At 58.5% G+C, this 22,203-nt stretch overlaps 1 protein-coding gene across 1 annotated transcript in view; it reads right to left on the reverse strand.

The window, feature by feature from the left end:
* GCK (glucokinase) overlaps window positions 1–18,255 on the reverse strand; it is a 36,356-nt gene extending 18,101 nt beyond the window's left edge. The window contains exon 1 of the mRNA XM_027574135.1: window positions 18,058–18,255. Within this exon, the coding sequence (XP_027429936.1) occupies window positions 18,058–18,102 (45 nt within the window). The 5' untranslated portion in view covers window positions 18,103–18,255. The remainder of the gene's footprint in view (window positions 1–18,057) is intronic.
* Window positions 18,256–22,203: the final 3,948 nt, after the last annotated feature.

Consider the following 22,203-nt stretch of genomic DNA (forward strand, 5'->3'; position numbering starts at 1 on the left):
CACTTTCTGTTAACAGGTGAATGGGGAGACAAAGCGCAGTATCACCTACAGTGAAACATTATTCAGTCCTGAAGAGCAATGAAATCCCGACACAGGAGACACGGATGATAGCATCACGCAGAGTGACCTAAGCCAGAGGCAAAGGACAGATGTTATAGGATTCTGCTTAGACAAAATATCACGATAGACAAATTCATGGTGACCGTAAGTAGAACAGTGGCTCCCAGGGGGAGTGGCCATCCCAGGGATGGGGAGTCACTGAGTTTCTGCCTGGGACAATGAGAAGGTTTTGGGAAAAGTGGTGAGAGTTGCACAATAGTGTGAATGTATTTAACGCCACTGACTTGCACACTTAAAAAGTGGTTAAAATGGTGAATTTGAATGGTCTACTGGTACAGTAAGAGCATGTCTCTGACTTCCCCAAATGGGATCACCACCGAAGCACACTCGTGCGTTCATTCATTCAGCAACACTCCCCAGCAGGCACCCTGCACCATTCTAGATGCTGCCCACGCTGCCCTCACCCATGAGTGAGGAGGGACAGACCTAGTGGAGATGCCTGCAACTGCCCCTGGCATGGGGACGGCGAGGCATCTTGGGTCATTGCCTTTGGGGAGGAATTAGTGTGCATTCTGTGTGTAAGGCAGAAAGGTGGGCACGGACACGTAGTGGCTGGAGGACTGGACTGTGGCCAACACGGCCAGTTGTGGGCCCAGATCCCCGTGGTCCCAAAGCCAGCCATGTGGCTGGCCCGCGGTTCTTGCAGTGAGATGCATCTGTGAAATGTGAGCAGAGATGATGCATCCCCTTGCTGGGTCCAGGCTTTTCAGAAGAGAATGGCTCTTCTGGGTTCTTTCTCACATTTCTATAAGCTACACGGAGACAAGGAGAAGGGGAGACCCCACCAGCTGGCCAACACCCGCACTTGGCTATCACGGGAGCAAGAACTATAAATCTACAGAGCACACCCACTTCCTGTTTGGGTGTATTGGTTACAGCAATTAAGCATGCCCTAATTAACACCCAGAATGATGGCGTCAATGACCAAAAACAGAGATTGGAAAGGGACTTGAAGCCCTTGTGTTTTTAACACTGTTGAGTACCTGATTTGTGCTCGGTCCGAGATCATGGAGGTGACCCATGTTTAGTTCTCCAGGACTTACAATCTAGCAGGAGAGACCAGTGAGTAACCCGTACAAGCTGACGCTGGTGGAGGTGGGTGTCTTTTGGGGCCATTCAGGACACTGATGGGGCTCTGGGGGCCCGGACAGGGCTTCTCAAGGCTCATTCCTACAGCCCCGTGCATGGGGGAGAGGTGGCAGGTAGAGGAACATTCCCCACAGAATGGCCAGCAGGACAATGTCAGAGGCAATTGGAGAAGCACAGATATTTACAGAGGCTTGAACTAACACACGCCCAGCAGTGGGGTTGTTGTAAATGGCCTTTGGGTGAAACAGGAAGTTTGGGTTGGGTTACTGACCCTTTATAAATGAGTAACAGTGAGTGTGCCGAGTACTGAATGTATGGCTAATAGCCAGAGCAGGGCTCAAAGGAACATTTAATACCCTTGCATGCACATACAGAGAAAATAAGGACAAAATCAGCGAGCTAAGCTTGCTTCTCAGGATGCTAAACACCCTAACTTTCAGAGAACAAAGTAAGCCTAAAGAAAATCAGAATTTAAAAAATCAATAATGGTAAAAGCAGAAACGTGTGATACAGAATACATACCAACAAAACCAATGGCAAACTTGACTGACAAACCCCAAACATAATTTCCTGGAAAAGCACAGTAAAATAGCAAACGTGGTAATCTGATCAAGGATAAAAGAAGGCACCAACAAACAACTTTAGTGATAAGAAAGGGAGCTTGAAAAGTTTTATGGGTTATAGATAAGACTTGCTTCAATACGTCTTTAAAATCTGGACAAAAGAGATGATTTTTAAAATGATATAAATTACCAGAATTGACTCAGGAAGACATAGAAAAGCCTGACCAGATGGATTAGAAGAAGAAACTTAACAGATGTCAAAAACCTTCCCTTAACAGGAACACTAGAACCAGCTAGTTTTAAAAAAATATATGGACATGGAAATGTCTGATGCAAGGTCTGGCCCATGACAAGTCTTTTTTTTTTTTTTGAGAGAGAGAGAGTGCTCCCAGTAGCAGAAGGAGAGGGAGAAGCAGGCTTCCTGCGGAGCAGGGAGCCCGATGTGAGGCTCAATCCCAGGACCCTGGGATCATGACCTGAGCTGAAGGCAGACACTTAATGACTGAGCCACCCAGGCGCCCCCATGACAAGTCTTAATAGATGCTATTTAGTGAGCTGACAAGTAGACAAAACTTGTCAGGCAGGGGCTGTGTGCGAGGGATCCGGTGCTGGGACACAGCTGAGTATTCGCCAGGCTGTGCGGCTGGTGACAGCACAAAGACCAGAGGCAAGGAGGTTACAAGGCACCCAGGAGGGACAGGGCTGGCGGGGGGGAGTCATGACAGTCACGGCTGTGCATGCACTGAGCAGCACAGACATTAGGCCCCAGAGAGGCCAGCTGCCCCTCCTACAGCCTGCAAACACGAGGTTTGATCACCAGAGCCTCTCCTACCACTCACTGTGCTGCCCTGCCTCTGGAGGAGCGGGGGCAGGACTGGCCAGCTGGGGCATCAGCTTAGGAATGCCGCCATGACAGCCGAGGGGCTCTTGCCAGGGTGTAGGCAGTGGGAGTGCTTCCACGTTCCTAATAGGACCCTGGTAGAGTTACTCTCACCTTGGGGCAAAACCATGTCTGATGAAATGCTTTGTATCCACAATATGTAAAGATCTCTGACAATTCAACAAGAAGACAACACCCCAATTTTAAAAGCCTCACTGAAGAATACTTAATAAGCATATAAAAACATATACGTTATGAGTCAGTCAGTGAGATGCAAATTCAAACCACAGTGTCATGCCCACGCATACTGGCCAGAATGAATGAAGTTTAAAAGACGGACAAAACCAAGAGTCGCAGAGGATACGCAGCAACCGGAACCCTCAAACACTGTTGGTGGGAATACGGAATGGCTCAGCTCATTGTGGAAAGCAGCTTGGCAGTTTCTTCTAAGGTGAGATGAGGAAGTTCTTAATTATTCCATTTACAAAGAAGAGGGAAAACCGAAGGGACAGAAAACAGACCCATGGTTTCCAGGGAGCAGGGGGAGTGGGAGGGCTGATTGACAGCAAGGAGGCAGGACCAGGGGAACTTTTTGGGAGATGGAAAGATTCTGTATCTCGATGGTTGATGGCGGTCACGAAACCATATGCATCTGACATAACTCATTGGACTGTACAGTTCAAGGGGTGAATATTATTATCATACCTTAGTTACAAGAGGAAGAGCAGTGCATGAGGCCGGCGCTGTAGGGGTCTGGGGGAAAGGCTGGAAGGTACAGGCGCCCCGGGGGACAGCCAGCCTGCCTCCCGTCATGGTTCCAGCTCTCGGCGAGTTACCTGACCTCAGACGAGTCCCTCCTTCCCACAGACCTTCAGTTTCTGCGTCTATAAAGCAGGACTGAGATGCTCCCTCCCGCTGAGCTGCAGCTCGGCACGAACAAAGCCCACCACTCTGCAAGATTGTCTGTTCTTACCTGGACCACAAGTCCGGGCCCAAAGGGGGTCAGGAGAGCCAGGGCTCCCTGCCCTGTCCAGTGTCCCGACCTCAGTCCGGCTTTGCCGAAGCCAGAGCCATCTGTGTCCACAGGGGGAGGAGATCCTGTGAAACAGGGTCCCTGGGCACATCACCTGTCCACTCAGCTTCCCTTTCTCTGGGCCACAGCCAAATGCCACTTGGAGAGCATTGCTCTAAGCAGCCTTCTTGTGCTCTTAAGAGGTGGTGCCCAGGAGAGCAAGACCCCATCTATCCCGAGCCCCTAGACCAGAGGACATCCTGGCCTCCGTGGGTTGGCACTGCTCAGCCACAGCCGGAGGCCAGAGCGCCCTGGGAGACATCCCTGCAACCAGGTCATTGGCCTTGGCTCTGGCCAGAGTGGGGGCACGCTCCTGGGCTGTGAGTGGGGCTGCCCATGCTCCTAGGTAGGGGTGGGGACAGACGCATCACCCTTCTGCTTGCTCGGGGACCCTCCGTTTCCTTTGGGGGTCAGGTGGCAGTGCCCCCAGCCCTGGGGGATGGACCCGTCTGGTCTCACTCTTCACTGTTGCACACCGTCTTCTGTGAAATGCCACGAGGGAGGCCCCTTGAGAAGACATGCTAGTGGAAGTCCTGCCCTTCTTGCTCTGGAGTATCTGTTGATATTCCTGTGCTGTCGGTGCACCTTGCAGCCGTGAGGGGGAGACGGGGAAAATCAGCAGGGCCCACCCAGGGCCTGGCGTCAGGGTGGTGCTGTATTGGGCTGGGAGCCATCATGCTCCTGACTATTTATTACGTGAGATTATGGGCCCTGCAGATAAGCTCTGTGTTAGGGGGGTCGATGGGGTACAGTCTGAAGGATGGGGGGCTGACAACTCATTCCGCTCCGCTGCACGTGGGAAACAAGGTATGGGGGTGTGTGTAGTCAGTAGTTACTTACAACACGGTGGGCTCAAGAAAGCCCCCAGGGGTTGAGGCAGGAACCGGACTGGCCTCGAAGTGAGGGAAACCCTGTGCTGTGCTGGAAATTGGTTAGCAACTGGCTGTCCGGGGAACAAGGCCTGAGCGGAGAAGGTGAACAGCCCCCGTGCCCCCCTCCCTGGCTTCCTGGGATCTGATCCTCTCGCCCTCCTGGGCCACATCTGAGAGGTTCTGGTGGGGGCGCCCCACACGCTGCCCCCCTCACTCTGGTCCCGCCAGCTAGAAACAGGGTGGGGTGGGCTGTGTGGATCGAGGGCAACGCTCTGTTCTCCCCTCTGACTCGCTCCAGGGGTAAGAGTTCAACTGGCCAAACTCGAGCGGACGCAGCTCCCCCACGAATGCCCTAGTTGCGGTGGCTGAACTACACTCATGACCTTTGCAGCCACCTTGGAAATGTGTGGGGGAGATAATTTACAAAAGCAGGAACCTACGCTACTCGCTTTCAGTGAAAAAAAATGATGCCCACCTGAAAACTCCATCTAAGTCTCTAAAGGTCACGAAAACTATACAACCCTCCAAGCGTTTCTGTGCAGTAGCAAGCAGTTAACCCCAGCCCTCAACAGTGGCCGTGTCCTGTCCGCGCCCTGGGAGCCATCCCTGCGACCGGGTCCGGTCCTGCCCTGCGGTGTTGGGAGCAACAGCACACGGCGTTGGGAGCCGCCAAGATCCCCATCCTTCCACGAAGTCACCCCACCCAGAAACGCCTGCGGCATTGTGCCCCCCGAGGACGGGCAGAGAAAGTACAGTATGTCCTGCAATATTGGAGACAGACGTGAACACTTTCCTAGCGTTTATCTGAAACTCAAATGCAACTGGGCACTCTGAACTTCTATTTGCCAAAGCTGGAGACCCTAGCCTCCCTCCCAGGACCCCCAGCCAACGACTGACTGCTGCAGGGCACACCGCCTGTCCCGGCCTCGGGAGGGACAGCTCACGATGCTGTTCATGCTCCAGAGCCCCCTGTGGGTCAGACCCGAATCTGCCTCCGGCCCAGTCTTACCCTACCCCACGCCCTGCCAGCCTCACCTGAGCGTGCTCTCCCACGAAACGGTGGGCTCCAGAAGCCTCATCCCAGGCCCCCCAGGACCTCGCTTCTGGGTGCCGGGGCGGTCCTAGAAATCAGGTGGGGGTGTGGAGGCGGCTGCCTGCAGCAGGGTGACTGGAGGGAGGGGGCGGTGCTGGTACCTTGCGGCCCCCGGTGCCAGCCACCACCCATCCCCGCTGGTGGGTGCGGGTGCTGCTGGGAGGAGGCACCACCAGCGTGATGTCTGGGACCGAGGGCTCAGGCAGGGGGTGGGGGGGAGATGGCAGCCCTAAGGACTGTGCGACCGAGGGGCTGTTGATAAGGCACGATGCACTGAAAAGAGAACATGGTAGGCTCAGGGCTCTGGATCTAAAGCCAAGGGTCAGGGGAAGAGGGTCACCTGGCAGAATTTGTCACCTGCGGCCAAAGGCAGGCAGAGGTGGAGAGCCGGCGGGGGGCCGCAGGAGAGAGCCGGCAGATGCTCCACGACTGGGGCTCAGGGATGGCGGAGGCCCTGGTCTGGGGCATTTTCTGGTTTTCGTGGTGCTGATACTCCATCCAAGGCCGATTTCTAGCGTGTCACCGCGGCATCGCTGAACGAGGAGACGCAGTGGCACACGTGGTCGGTTTTGAACTTCCTGACTGCCATGAGCCCTCCGGGCTCACCGAATAGCTCTGCTGTAGGAGGACACCTCCTCACTCGAAGACCACGCCGGTGTCTCAGAGACTCAAGGTGTGAGCTTCTCCGGGAACTGCCTCTCCCCCACCCCACCACCCCACCCCCGTCTCTCTCTAAATAAATAAATCTTTAAAAAAAATACTGTATTGCTAAAACACGCTAACGATCATCTGAGCTTTCAGACATTCACAATCTTCTTGCTGGTGAAGGGTCTGCCCCGCTGACTCAGCCAGGGCGGGGGCGGCTCAAGGTTGGCGAGGCTGTAGCTGTGGGTCTTACAAAGACAACAGTGAACTTGGCTGCGCTGATCAACTCTTCCTTGCATGGACATCTCTGTAGCAGGTGATGCTGTTTGACAGCATGTCACCCCCAGGAAAACTTCTATCGGCTTTGGAGTCCATCCTCTCAAACCCTGCTGGGCTTTATCAACTCGGGTCATGTGATATTCCAGATCCTGTGTTGTCACTCCAACAATCTTCCAGGCATCTCCACCAGAAGTGGGTTCCATCTTAATCAACGCTTTCTTTGCTCGTCCACCAGAAGCAACTCCTCGTCTGTTTATCCTGAGATGCAGCAAATCAGCCCCATCCCCCGGCCCCACTTCGCACTCTAGGTCTCCTGATGTTTCTGGCACACCTGCAGGGACCCCCCCCACTCCAGTCTGGAGCCCCTCCACATCTTCCGTGGGTGTTGGAATCACCTTCTTCGAAATTTCTGTGAATGCTGATATTTTGACCTCTTGCCATAAATCATGAATGTTTTTCATGTCATCTAAAGTGGTGAATCCTTTCCAGAAGGCTTTCAATTTGCTTTTCCCGGAAACCTCAGAGGAATCCCTGTCCACGGTTAGCTACGGCCTTACAAAATGTATTTCAAGCTAATAAGACTTGAAAGTCAGAATTTCTCCTTGATCCACAGGCTGCAGAATAGCTGGTGTGTTAGGCATGAAACCAACATTCATCTCATCGTCCATCTCCAGCAGAGTTGTTGGGTGACCAGACCAGGTGCATTGTCAGTGAGCAGTAGTATTTTGAAAGGAATCCTTTTTTTCTGAGCAATAAGTGGATCTCAATGGTGGGCTTAAATATTCAGTCCACCGTGTTGTGAACCGATGTGCTCTGTGCTTCCATTTCTAGAGCACAGGATCAGGAGATCTGACACAATTTGAAGGGTGCTAGGATTTTTGGGAAGGTCAATGAGCACTGGCTTCATCTTTAAGTCCCAGCTGCGTTCACCCCTACAGGAGTCAGCCTGTGCCTTGAAGCTTTGAAGCCTGGCACTGACTTCTCCTCTCCAGCTATGAAAATCCTAGCTGGCATCTGCTTCCAACAGAAGGCTGCTCCATCTACACTGAAAGTCTGTTGTTGGGCGGAGCCACCTTCCTGAGTTCCCTCAGCCGGATCTTCTGGGTGACTTGCTGCAGCTTCTCCATCAGCACCTGCTGCTCCCCGTGAGATGCTTCTCTCCTTAAACCTCATGAACCCACCTCTGCGAGCCCCCAGCTTTTCCTCTGCAGCCCCCTCACCTCCCTCAGCCTTCACAGAACCGAAGAGTCAGGGCCTTGCTCTGGGGGAGGCCTTGGCAGACAGCAGTGTTGCGGCTGGGTCAATCATCTGTCCCGATGACTAAAGCTGTGTCCATGTCAACAGTAAGGCTGTTTCGCTCTCCCACCAGTCCTGTGTGCACCAGAGTAGCATTTGCAATGTCCTTCAGGAACTATTCCTTTGCCTTCACAGCTCGGCTCAGTGTTTGGTGCAAGAGGCCTCGCTTTGGGACTATCTTGGTTTTCGACACGTCTTCCTCACTGCCTCAATCATTTCTAGCTTCTGACTTTTTTTTTTTAATTTTATTTATTTGACAGAGAGAGACACAGCGAGAGAGGAAACACAAGCAGGGGAGTGGGAGAGGGAGAAGGAGCCTTCCCGCGGAGCAGGGAGCCCGATGCGGGACTCGATCCCAGGACCCTGGGATCATGACCTGAGCTGAAGGCAGCCGCTTAACAACTGAGTCACCCAGGCGCCCCTCTAGCTTCTGATTTAAAGTGAGAGACGTGGGCGCCTGGGTGGCTCAGTTGGTTAAGCGACTGCCTTCGGCTCAGGTCATGATCCTGGAGTCCTGGGATCGAGTCCCACATCGGGCTCCCTGCTCAGCAGGGAGTCTGCTTCTCCCTCTGACCCTCTTCCCTCTCGTGCTCTCTATCTCTCATTCTCTCTCAAATAAATAAATAAAATCTTTAAAAAAAATAAAAATAAAGTGAGAGACGTGTGCCTCTTCCTTGAACAAATAAAGGCCACTGTAGAGGAATTAATTGGCCTAATTTCAATCTTGTTGTGTCTCAGGGAACAGGGAGGCCCGAGGAGAGGGAGAGCGATGGGGGATGGAGCAGTCACAACACATTTCGGGACCGGGTTCGCCATCTCTGTGCGCACGGTTCGTGGCCCCAATACAATGACAACAGTAACATCAAAGGTCACTGGTCACAGATCACCACGGCAAATATAGTGATCACAGAAAAGTCTGATGTGTAAAAAACCCACAACAATCCGTGAAGTGTAATAAAGCGAGTGTATACCGGGAAAGAGTAACACTCAGAGATTCTGATGGCTGTTTCATGAAAACGGACACCGAGATCTGGGTCCCCGAGTGCCATCATGGCCCCCGGTTAGCCCAGGGGCATATGGGGGTGAGGCGGCCTCCGTCTGCCTCACACAGGATCTACTTGTTCCCTGGACCCACCTGGAGATCCTGGGTGCAGGATCGGAATGGATTTACTTAGTAGCTATTGGAGGAACCCTCACAGTGGTTCCCTGACCCATAGAATTTGTAATAGGAACGGCCAAGGGCAAGTCCCCGAAACTGCTGCATGTGCACATGCACACTCACCCCCACTGACACACACACACGTACATGCTCACCCGGACACGCACACTCACACACGTGCACACATACTCACCCACCCATGCATGCACACTCACACACCCCACACGCGCACACCCACCCGAGCATGCACACTCACACTCACTCCACCCATGCACACACGCAGGCACACACCCCCCACATGCACACTCACCCCCAGTCATACACACACAAGCATTAACCCACCTGTGCACACACGCATGCACACACACGTGCACGTACTCACCCACCTGTGCACGCACACTCATGCATGCACGCGCACACACATGCACACTCACCCCCATTCACACACGCACGTGTACCCACCACCACGCTTGCACACTCACACATGTACACACGCACACGTACTCACCCATGCACACACGCACCCACACACTCCCCCACATGCACTCTCCCCCACTCTCACACACACGCACTCACCCACCCGTGCATGCACACTCACGCACGTGCACATGCGCACACACCCGCCAGCCCAAAGAAAGGCATCAGTCCTGAGAAGAACACAACAGAAATTGTTGCGTTCTTAGAGACTTCAAGGTTCAGAGTGGTGGGTCACATCTTGTCACCATTAAGTTCTCCAGGCTGGTCCACATACAGACCGATGGGACCAGGGCGGAGGACGGCAAGCTGCCCAAACTCAACTCAAGGGTGGCCCGGCTGCAGCTGCTGTGCTGGAGGGAGGTCCTTCTTGGCGCTGCTCACGACAGGCAGCTACTGACCTGGCAGGTTGATTGTTATGGTCCGAACGTGTCCCCGAAAGTTCATGTGTGGAAGCCCTTCCCCAGCATGATGGTATTTGGAGGTGATGAGGGTTGGACGAGGTCCTGACGTTGGCGCCCCCAGAAGGAGGCGAAGAGGCGGGCGCTCGCCCTCTCCCCGCCACCGAGGCTTAGACGGCGTCTGCAGGCCGGGAGGAGGGTCTCACCGGAACCCGACTCTGCTGGTGTCTTGAGCTCAGACTTCCAGCCTCAGAACGGGCAGACATGTCTGGGGCATTTTATGATGGCAGCCTGAGCTAACACATCCGTTTTCTCAAGACCCCTCGGGAAGGAAGAACAGGGCAGTCCGGTCTGCGCTCACACGAGGCCTGGGCTGTCTGGGCCTCCCACGGAGCATTACACAGAGTCGCTGTATTGAGGACGCCGGGCCGGATGCCCTGGAGCGAGCAGGGCCAGGAGCCGCGGTGTATGGGTGAGACGTATGCTATCTAGAGAAGATCAGGGGCCTGCCACGCCGTGAAGTTCATGGGGGCCCAGCGGTCTGGGACACGCCCGGACAATCACTTTAAAGTGACAAACGATGGTGCCTCCTCTTATCACCAGAAAACGTGCATCCTGTGCCACGGCCCCCTCAGGTGGTGGAGGCAGCCTATTCTGCGCCTGGCAACACCGTCCCAGCCTATCTACCAGATGAAACGGAGGCTGACAGTTTAAGCAGAGCCAGAGCAAGAAAGGGCTCTGCATTCGGTCCAGATGGTGCCACAGCTGGCCGTGCCCATGAGGTCCTGTGAGCCGGCAGGCTTGCGCGGAGATGGGACACGGTGCAGAATGTGGCACCCGAGAGGAGAGTCAGAGAGCAGAACGGGACCAAGCTCCGGCCGCCTTGGCACCTCGGCAGAGAACCAACCACCACCGGCATGCCACCGGACCCTGGGAGAGATGGAGCGGCCGACCGTGGAACACTGAGCACCCCTGTGGCCAGAACAACCTGGCCCGAGCTGAGTGCCACAGGACTGAGTCATCATATCAGGGGCCCAGCGGCCATCCCTCGTTAAATGGAGGTGGCCCATCTAGAATCAGAATCAAGGTCAGCTGCAGAAACAGGTGGCCCCAGACCCTCCGGTCGCCTGCCGCGCTGGCAGGGAGGCCCCCGTGCCTCTCCCTCAGCTCAGACACCTGTGGCCTCACAGCAGGGGCTTCCCTTTGCCCAGCTGCAGGGGGAGTGCAGAACCCAGCCAATGCTGGCTTCATGGACGGGTCAGTTCGGTGTGTTGGTGCAAGCTGGAAATGCACAAGAGCCCCACTCGGGGCGGCCCTGGGAGACCGTGGTGAGAACAGATCCTCTCAAGGGTCAGTGTTTTGAACATTGCATGCGGTTATTCACTTTGTGTGGAGAGAGAAGTGGCCCAAAGTAAAGATGTACATGGACCCACGGGCAGAGGTGAGGAGCAGCTGCAAGCATCAGACCGCGAGGACCGTGAGTGCTGTGGGGAAGAGGGACACAAGCTGGAGGCTTACCCACCGCCAGGAGCCAAGTGCCACAGAAGAGGCCACAAATGATCAAGTGGAGGGGAGGGTGCCCGAGGCTCCCGATGTCAGCTCGGGTTTGCACAATGCCCTCCTAACAAGCAAGCGTGGCGCAGACACGGAATGTGCGTGCGTGCCCCAGGCTCAGGGCAGCGAGGAGTATCATGTGCAGTCTGGGGACCACCTGCAGAGGCAGGGGCCATAGCTCACCTCGCCAAGCCTCCGACCGTAGGTTCCCCCACAATCCTGGGGACACTGTGCTGGGATGGAGTGAGCTTGACACGAGTGGCCAGGAGATCTGAGCCAGGCTAGCAATGGCGGAAGGCAGTGCGTGTGCCTGGCGCCACCCCCCACCCCCCAACCAGGTGGGCCCACCCAGCCCCCAGCTGCTGTGAGAGCTGGAAATGCCTGGGAGGTTATCCAAGGACTCTGCTCTGGCGTACGGAAGGCTGGCCTCCTTCGTCCTGCAGAGCTCCCCGGGGATCGGGCTGAACCCACCTCTCGGCTGGCGGGGGCCCTCTCCTGCCTGCCTCCCAGGCTCTCCAGGGAACACTCCCTCCGTAAGCCACCCCCCCGGAATCCCACTCAGCCTCTACATCCGGGGCGCCTGACCTGAAACAGACACGGGTACTGACCTTCCGCATGGCCCCTGGCCCCAGCCCTGAACGGGATTGCGGGAGTGACAGCACGGCCCCTGGCTCCGCTCCTTTAAGCGCCCAGTGCCCTGTAGCAAAACCTTTCTGCTGGGAATTCCTACAGCGGGCCCTGTTTCTCCCAAACCCAACAGCACGGTCCTGAGCCCTCACCTTCTCACAAATGGATCATGACAGAAACCCTGGCTGTGCTGTTTCCATCCTGGCCTGTGTGACCTCTGCGGCACTCGGCACCTAGAGTCGTCTTCGAGAAGCACACCCTGAGTGACACAACTACCTGATCAAAAGCCTCAGAGGATTCGGAGCTAGGACTCCAGGAAGCCAGAGACCCCAGAGATGAGCGACACTGGCCTCTGAGGAGGCGCCCCCTGTGTTCTTTTGTCTTCCCTGGCCTCCCTCAAGCCTGCTTCCCACAGAGAGCCCAGTGATGATGACACGGAGGGATTTCCAGCCGTGGCACCAGCAACGGCCAAGGCTATGGCCAGACCGAGGGTGCAGGGAAGGGTGCCAAATCTGGGGTGGCCAGAGGGTGGCGGTGGGCATGGGGCCCTGAGGCTGGGGTGTGGGCTGCCTGCTGAGGGTCTGGCTCTACGCCCGAGCTCTAGAAGCATCTGTGCAGGGGGGAGGCACGTCTGGATCTACACGTGGGTGACCCACTCTGCGAGCAGTGAGGAGGACGAACGTGGATGGTACCGATGCAGAACTGCGTGAAGGCGTGAGGACGGGAAGGCAGAGCGACTGCTTGGGGCCCGGCGGCCCCAGGTCCTTTCCAGGAGACCCAGAAGGCCAAGGGGCACAGGGGAGGGACGTGTGTGGCTGGAACTCATGGGAAGGGCTCTTCCTCTCTGGTTGCAGGCAGGCACGCCCAAAGAGGCCGAATGGCAGCCGCTGGACTCACAGCGGCTTGTCTGTCCACGCTGGGGCCACGCGCTCACCTCCCGGGGACCAGGATGCCCAGAGCTGGCCAGAGGGGTGGACAGGGCAGCGGGCTCCTCCTGGGAGGTACCAGGGCACTAGCAGGGCCAAAGGCAAGGGGTAAGGCAGCGGAGACCTAGGAGGCAAAACCGGTATGAGGGAACAGGGAAGGTCAGGGCCAGGTCACCCATCTACGGGCCCCGCCTCGGCGTCCCTGACTCATGGGCCAGTGGCCACCTGCTCTTGTTCTGGACTTGGCCAGGTCATGGGTTCTTGTCCCAGTCCGGGGGCACACACCACAGAGCACAACACCCCCCAGGCTGTGGAGACCCAGGAGCCCCGGGCAGAGCCAGAGGCTGAGCTGAGCTCCATGCCCGCTGTGGAGGACAAGTGTTGAGAGGGTTCAAGGAGACCTTCCAGGGGGCAGGGCCGGCCTGGAGCAGGGGTCCGGAGGGGGCAGACCCTGGGAGCTGTGGAAAGGCGCTGGTGCCCATCACTGCTGGTCCGGGGCTTGTCTCCTGACAACTGGGCTGTATTTTGAAGCCTGTTACACGTTCCTAAAAAGAGCAAGTTTGTCTGAGCCTCTCTGCTGGAGGAGGCTGACGCCCAGCTGTGTGGACCCAGAGGCCATTGCAAAGCTCTCTGCGGCACATGGACCTTACTGTGCCCAGGGGGTCCAGGCAAAGGGTGGGCGAGGACCAGTGGCCACTCAGAGCCACTCAGACCTCAGCTGGCCTCGCGGGAGCCCTTGCCAGGAATACCTCTGGGCCCACTACTTAGGAACGAACTCACAGCCAGGCCTCTAAAACTCACTCTGTCCCGCTCTGCCCCGCTCTGCCTGGCTCTGCCCCGCTCTGCCGCGCTCTGCCCCGCTCTGCCCGGCTCTGCCGCGCTCTGCCCCGCTCTGTCCCGCTCTGCCCCGCTCTGTCCCGCTCTGCCCGGCTCTGCCCCGCTCTGCCCCGCTCTGCCCCGCTCTGTCCCGCTCTGCCGTGCTCTGCCCCGCTCTGCCCCGCTCTGCCCCGCTCTGTCCCGCTCTGTCCCGCTCTGCCGCGCTCTGCCCCGCTCTGCCGCGCTCTGCCCCGCTCTGCCCCGCTCTGTCCCGCTCTGCCGCGCTCTGCCCCGCTCTGCCGCGCTCTGCCCCGCTCTGCCGCGCTCTGCCCGGCTCTGCCCGGCTCTGCCCCGCTCTGTCCCGCTCTGCCGCGCTCTGCCCCGCTCTGCCGCGCTCTGCCCCGCTCTGCCGTGCTCTGCCCCGCTCTGCCCCGCTCTGCCCCGCTCTGCCGCGCTCTGCCCGGCTCTGCCCCGCTCTGTCCCGCTCTGCCGCGCTCTGCCCCGCTCTGTCCCGCTCTGCCGCGCTCTGCCCCGCTCTGCCGTGCTCTGCCCGGCTCTGCCCCGCTCTGCCGTGCTCTGCCCGGCTCTGCCCCACTCTGCCCCGCTCTGCCCCACTCTGCCGTGCTCTGCCCCGCTCTGCCCCGCTCTGTCCCGCTCTGCCCCGCTCTGCCCCGCTCTGCCGTGCTCTGCCCGGCTCTGCCCCACTCTGCCCCGCTCTGCCCCACTCTGCCGTGCTCTGTCCCGCTCTGTCCCGCTCTGCCCCGCTCTGCCGCGCTCTGCCCCGCTCTGCCGTGCTCTGCCCGGCTCTGCCCCGCTCTGCCCCGCTCTGTCCCGCTCTGCCGTGCTCTGCCCGGCTCTGCCCCGCTCTGCCCCGCTCTGTCCCGCTCTGCCGTGCTCTGCCCGGCTCTGCCCCGCTCTGCCCCGCTCTGTCCCGCTCTGCCGTGCTCTGTCCCGCTCTGCCCCGCTCTGTCCTGCTCTGCCGCGCTCTGCCCGGCTCTGCCCGGCTCTGCCGCGCTCTGTCCCGCTCTGCCCCGCTCTGCTTCGCTCTGCCCGGCTCTGCCCGGCTCTGTCCCGCTCTGTCCCGCTCTGCCGCGCTCTGCCCGGCTCTGCCCAGCTCTGCCCCGCTCTGCCCAGCTCTGCCCCGCTCTGCCCCGCTCTGTCCCGCTCTGCCGTGCTCTGCCCGGCTCTGTCCCGCTCTGCCCCGCTCTGCCCCGCTCTGCCCGGCTCTGCCCGGCTCTGCCCGGCTCTGTCCGGCTCTGTCCCGCTCTGCCCCGCTCTGTCCCGCTCTGCCCCGCTCTGTCCCGCTCTGCCGTGCTCTGCCCAGCTCTGTCCCGCTCTGCCCGGCTCTGCCCCGCTCTGCCCCGCTCTGCCCGGCTCTGCCCCGCTCTGCCCCGCTCTGCCCCGCTCTGCCCGGCTCTGCCCGGCTCTGTCCGGCTCTGTCCCGCTCTGCCCCGCTCTGCCCTGCTCTGCCCCGCTCTGCCCCGCTCTGCCGTGCTCTGCCCAGCTCTGTCCCGCTCTGCCCGGCTCTGCCCCGCTCTGCCCCGCTCTGCCCGGCTCTGCCCGGCTCTGCCCCGCTCTGCCCCGCTCTGCCCGGCTCTGCCCGGCTCTGCCCCGCTCTGCCCCGCTCTGCCCGGCTCTGTCCCGCTCTGCCCCGCTCTGCCCCGCCCTGCCCCGCCCTTCCCCGCCCTGCCCCGCCCTGCCGCGCCCTGCCAGGCTCTGCCCCGCTCTGCCCCGCTCTGTCCCGCTCTGTCCCGCTCTGTCCAGCTTCTGGCCAGTTCTGCAGAACCACAGGGAAGGCCGCCGTACCTCTCTATCTCCATCCAGCTGCCATAGGAACAGACGTGGGCCTGGCCGGGGCTCACTGCTGGTCCCCTTGGCCTGCTCCTACCCCCAGGTGCCCCAGACGCCACAGCTCCACCCCCCGGGGACACGCTGGACCAGAGGGCAGGGACACAGGCAGCGTGCTCACTCTCCTCTGCCCTCAGGGCCTTTCCAGCCAGCCCCGCACGGCGCCCTGCAGGCCACCTCGTGGGGACAGCTGGGGCTGTGTGCGCAAAGCCAGCGGCTCCTGGCTGAGGGGGCCCCCAGGCAGCCTCATCCTCTTTCTGAGCTTCTCGTTCTGCGGGGCATTGTGCCCTGGCAGCCGGAGGGCCCGACTTCAGGGGGCTCCGTTCTACATACTACAGAACTGAATTTTGTTTCCCCGAATTCATATGTCAGAAGCCCTAACCCCCAGTGTGACGGTATGAGGACGTCAGCCTTTCAGAGGTGACTGGGGCTGGATGGGGTCACCAGGGGGTGGGGGCATGAGCAGAGGACACCAGAGCCCTCTGTCTGTCCGCCAGGTGAGGATGCAGTGGGAAGGCGGCCCCCACCGAAGCCTGACCCCGCTGATGCCCCGACCCGGGGCTCAAGCCTCCAGGACTGTAGGAAGCACACAGCTGTTGCTGAAACCCCTCAATGTATGGCATTTGGTTATGGCTCCCCTAGCTAAGATGGGGGGACGCCCCCTACCAGCTTTCTTCCTGGAAAGTGCTCCCCAAAGCCACCCCAGGAAGCTGACTGTACGCATTGTGGAGCCCCCCTTCCTGTCCCCTGGCTGCTCCTGGAGAGGGTTGGCGCACCACAGAGGAGGGAGGGACCCACACACAGAGGCTTCCGAGGGGACTCCCAGGGCCCACTTCCCGGCCACGCAGGAGGGGTGGCCATCCGGAGGCGGAGCTCCATGCCAAGGGAATGCACCTGCCATGATGGGGTTGCAGGTGGCCGCAGGCTGGGGAGGGGGCACCAGCAGACACAGTCCTGCCCCCACGCGGCTCCAGAAGCCATGTAGGGACTGACACAGCCGCCCGGTACGGAGAGGGGTGACAGCGGAGGGGTGACCGCCGGTGAGGGGTGAAAGGTCAACACAGGAACAGAGCTGTGTGCAAGCAGAGAATCGGCGCCTGGGCTCCCTCCAAAGCCACCAGGACACTCTGCTCATGGGAGCCTGAGGTGGACACAGCGCAGCTCAACGGTTAGGGACACTGTTGAAGGCGTGAACAGGGCACCGCTCACGCCCCGGGGCAAATGACGCAGGGCTGGAGCCAACGGGCTGGCAGCTGAAGCTGCACTCCTTCGATGACCCTGACACCAAGTTGGCCTCCCCACCGCTCCACACAAGACGTGGGTCTTCTGCCCAGCCCCCCGCCTCCCTGCACCGGCGCCTGGCTCACTGACCCGAGAGAACAGCAGGCCCCAGGCCCCAACGCTCACAGTGACCAAACCACCTCTCTGCTTAGGCCCAAGACGCCACCTCCCTTCTCCCCAGGTAGCCTCCCGGGGGGCCCCTTCGGGCAGGATTTCTCATCCGAACTCCAGCCACTGCACCAGCAGATACAGGACTTGGTTCGGGCCTCGGCCCGTCTCGCCGGCCCCAGCTGCAGGCGCCCTGGCTCGGGCTGGCTGTTTTTCCTCTAACATCATCAGCTCTGCCAGGAGCCGAACCAGCTCAGTGTTTGTGCTGACCTCGTCAAGTCACAGAAGGAGAAGTGAAGACATGTGAGGAGGAGACCATGCCAAAGGGACTGGATCCTGGCCCTCTCCCTGACCTCCCCTGGTCTGCCCTGATCCCTGGCCTGGGGCTGCAAGCACGACCCCCCTTCCTCCCCGCCAGGCCTGGCACCAGCTCTGTCTCCTTGCTCAATGCCTGGGCACGTGGCTGGCTGCAAGGACGTCTGGATTTCTCTTTGTTGTGGAAAAAGTAACTGTGCTCTACTCCTTGCCAGGAGCCATGGGCCTCCTTCTGGAGGGATTCCTGTGAAGAAGTGTGGGGTCTGGGGCCTGTCACGGTGCCCGTTGAGGGCTGCCTCATGGCCTGGCAGCTGGTTCTGCCCACTGAGACCCCAGGCCCCCAACCCCCCAGCTGGGGCTCAAAATTCTCCAGGCCCCCAGCCAGCAGTTGGCTGCCAGGCCTCTGGCAGCCTACTTTCCAAGTCACAGGGCTGGACCCCGAAGCAGCAGGAAGAAGGCCTGGTCTGCTGGGAAGAAGGAGCCTTCCTGCCGGACACACTCAGTGCCCTGGGCTCCCTCCCCAGCAGGCCTTCCCTAAGGGGCTTATGCACGGAGTCCGATTCTGGGGAGCCAAGGCTGGTCCGTGCTGAACAAACCACAACCCACACTTCTGGGGAAGCCCACGAGCTGGTGCGTTACCTTTTCCTTCTTGGTGACCTCCATCCTGGCTCTGTCATCCAGCATTTGTGCGGCGGCCCGCTCGCGTGAGCTGGGACCCCTCAGCGTTCCCTGACAGCTTCCGAAGCAGAAAGACCCCAAGACGTCTGCCCGCTGAGGAAGGATCCAAAGGGAGGCTATGGTCCACCTTACAGCTGCCTTCTGGCTTGAGGTTCAGGCACAGAGTTTCCTCCTTTTCATTGTTGACCAGCAAGCCGGCGAGCCTTCTCTTCGGAGATGCAGCTGGGACCCTTCCCCACCAAGGCCCGTCCGGCCAGCGCTGGAGGCCGGGGCTGGCCAGCGCTAGTCAGCCTTCTCTCCAGGCTGTGCCAAGCTGTGGCGGCGTGGTGTCCTCTGGACAGACTCAGCAGAAAGGGTCTGCTCCCCTCCTGTGGCCGGGGACAACTCTTGAGTAATTAGGTTGTGACTGTGTCCCTCTCACACCCCAACCTGCTTTCCCCAGGCTCCGGGCCGCCCAGCACTTCCTGCTCTGACCAGGTGTGGAGTGGGGAGTCCCCCCACGGGGCCTTCTGTGCTCCCCGAGAGGGCCCGTGCTGCCATGGCAACCCGGAGCAGGGCCCCTGCGCTGGCGGCCTCCGGCCTCGGCAGGGCTGACCATCCTGTCATTAGAGCTGCCATGCAGAAAACTGAGGCTGATGGCAAAGGCCTCCATCCCCATCACCATAGTGACGGCCCAATCGCCCTGTCACCGCGGACTTCGCCACCTGTCCAGTTCCCAGGGCAGGGTCACAGCGTCTTCCAAACTCATGTCCTAAGGAGCAGAGGCCCCTGCCAGTGTGGAATCCAGAGGAGACGGAGCAGGCAGCTTAGCCACCTGTAAGCTCTGGGGCTGCCCTCCCTGCCAACCTAAGCCAGAACCGTGGGCCCGCACAGAACAGAGGCCCCCGGTCCCTGGGTCCTCAGCTCAGGATGCTTGCACACCCACTCGCACCCGCAGCGACGGGACCCCGGGAACCCAGCGGGAGGCCAGGTGCTGAAGCTCAGCCATCGGGAGCAAACGGTGGGAGACCAAGGACCATCTCAACTGGAGTTTCTGGCCTCAGCCTCTGAAGCCTGGTGTGCTTCGCCCTCACAGCATGTCTCAGTGCTAGCACGCTGGGGGACCGCGAGTGGCCAGTGGCTGCCGTAGGGGAGAGTGTGGTGGGAACAGAGCAAAGCGGGGTCAGGACCAAACCCGGGGTCCAGCAGAGGGAGTGAGGAATGGCCAGTGAGACTCTCCAGATGGGTGTGCGGTCACATTTCAAGCCAACTTCCTACTGATGGTCATCCAGACAGCTCCCCTTCTTCAGATGCACATGTTTCTTCCGGATGATTCCTAGAGCCTGACCTGCTAGATCAAATGCTCTGCACATCTTACCTTCGGGTAGATGAGCTTAGAGTCCTCCCTCAATGGCTCCGCCAATTTATTAATCCTTCCACCAATATGAGGGGTTTGGCTCCACGCTTGGGATTATAAATCTTGATAATTTTTTGCTGATCAACAGATCAGCAGTCTCATTTAAAATGCAAAGCGCTGGGTCCTCTTCGTGGGGTCACTGGTTATTTACATTTTTCTCTAAGGATGATTTGTTTATACTTTTTAACTATTTTGTTATTGAATGGTCTTTTACGTTTCAATTTGCATAACAGGTGCTAGATGGGTGGACTGGGGAGGTCCCTGGGCAGTCCTCGGTTGGGGCTCTCCGGCAGGACCCCAGGTTTTTCATGTTCCATTTCTAATACCTACTAATCTTTTGTGGAATCCCCCGTGATGTCTCCGGCAGTCTATCCTAAGCTCAGACTTGATCACTGGTGTCTTCCTCACGCAGAGCATTTCCTTCTTATGCATTTCAGTCTTCGCTTTCTTTCTTGTTCTGAGGTTCACGTCTTGTTAAGAAAAATGTTTCCCATCCAAAATTAGAAATATGTCTTCCCACATTTCCTTCTAATATTTTTCCTTTTTTTTTTTTTACTGTCCAGCACTTTGGTCCTTCCCGGACTTGTTTTTATGTGTGGCATGAGGTAGTTGTCTAATGTCTGTTGGGTAGGTGATCGTTTCCCCACTGATGTGGAATGTTGGCGGCCCAGGGTTCACCCTGCACTGTCTGATTTCTCTTTTGTAAGGGAACAGCTTGGCTCTGGTCACCTTGCAGGAGTAGCCCCAGGCTATGAAGTCAGGTCTGGAACTGCAGCTAAGCTGAGCCTGTCACGTAACTCTGCGCTCCTCCGGGAACTGAGGACAGACTAGCAACCGGCTCAGAGACCACTTCCCACTCTCTTCCCCATCTGCCCGGGAGGCGGTCACGAGCCTTTCCTCTAGTCTCTGGGCCTGAGATGTGAGGCTTTCTGCCCGTGCCCTGTGGGGTGTGGCTGCTATCTAGAACGGGCTCCCAGCCAGGGGAGATGCTGTGATTTGGGGGGCAGCCAACTGTCCCCTTTAGTTTGGATGTTGTCCTTGGCGGGGCACAGGACGAAGAGTGGCCTCTTTGGATGCTCTTTGCTGTTAGTAACAAATTGAACGTAAACGTGGCTCTTCAAACTCGGCCTGAGTGCAGGACGTCTGTCTGTCCACTGGTTAGGCAGGAAGCTAGACCGAGTGACAGGTGGATGGACCTCAGATGTCCTGGGGTCCTGCCGGAGTGCCCCAACCGAGGACTGCCCAGGGACCACCCCAGTCCACCCATCTAGCAGTCAGTTTGTGGTTACAACCTCCCGGTGGCGGAGGAAGAGTTAAGTCTGTTGCCTTGGTGCACTTGTGCAGAAAGCAGCCGTTTGTCCTTATCCGACCTGTGTCTCCAGAACAGAAATACTGTTGTGGTTTCCTACCCCTTGCAGGCATTTTGAATACTTCTAGAGAAAGGACAGTGCTTAGTTGGCTAACGATTACATAACCCAGGCCTGTCACTCAAATGTTGCAACCCTAGGACCCACGCAACAGAAAACATTGACATAAGCCCACACCCTAGACATTTCGGGCCTTTGTCTCTCTCGACCTGCCCCGCCTCCCTTGGAGCGTACTTTAATAAAACTTTGCTCTGCTTTCCTACCCTCTCCTTTCACTGTCCTGTCATTCTTCCCTGGGGAGAAAAGAACCTTCTTTCCTTTCCCAGCTCACTGGCAGCCAATTCACTCTTCCAGTTGGTGTAACTTTGTAACTGTCCCACAACCAGTAGGACAAGTACCCCCTTTCCCCCTACATTTTCTTTACCATAAGCCTTTCCTCTTTCATATAAATCTTCGAATCTACTCATCCTCCCTCACAAAATAATGCTGTCCGTTATTTGTTGGAATGCACACAGTTCATGGACTTAGGCATTTGAGGGAGCAGACCTGTGTGTGTCCAGTCTCCTCGCTCAGAAATGTGGCCCCTTCCGTTTGTTCAGGTCTACCTTTACGTCCTTCGGGTGAGTTATTTTTCTCACACAGATCTTCCACCCTTCGTGTTAGATTTATTCCTAAAGAAAAGCCACGTATTTATTAGAAGGGTAGTTATCATTACAACCCAGGCTGGCTAAAACGTGAGATGCACAGAGTCCTGTCGTATTCAGCCGTCATTTGGTGAGAGATCCGGGGGCAGCACTCAGGGACGGCATTAGGAGCACCCCTTTCTCACGAGGTCACTGAGGCTGGGCGGGTTGAGGGATTGGGCTGCAAAGGCCGGCCTGCTGGCGGTCCCCCAACCATTCCCGGCGGAGCCTCCTGCTACGGACAGGGGAGGCGGTCCCTCACGCAGCTTCTGCGGCAGGGGCCTGGCACGTCACCCGATCCGGCCCCGCCAGAGCCCTGGGGTGGCCTCCCAGGAGACACGTGCCCTCCGGGGCTCTGGAAGCGGCAGAACCTCTGCGCAATCAACTCCCCACCCCCACCCCCGGGGCAAATCCTGCGCCCCCTCCCCCGGGGGCTGCGCGGCTCTCCGGGACTCCCCGCGCCTCCTCCCGGCTCGCCCCCCGCCCGGCCTGGGAGGCACACTCGCGCGTGCGCTCCTGCTGTTCTTTGCCAGCGGACGGCTTGCCCGGCGCGCTCACACGAGCACACGCACGGAACGCTCCACGTTTAACCGGAAGTGCGCCTCGATACCGCTCGTGGTTCTCGGACTTTCCGCAAACCCGGTCGCCTCTCTGGAGGCCC

This window comes from Zalophus californianus, chromosome 12, assembly GCF_009762305.2.
Source record: "Zalophus californianus isolate mZalCal1 chromosome 12, mZalCal1.pri.v2, whole genome shotgun sequence".
Taxonomy (NCBI): Eukaryota; Metazoa; Chordata; class Mammalia; order Carnivora; family Otariidae; genus Zalophus; species Zalophus californianus.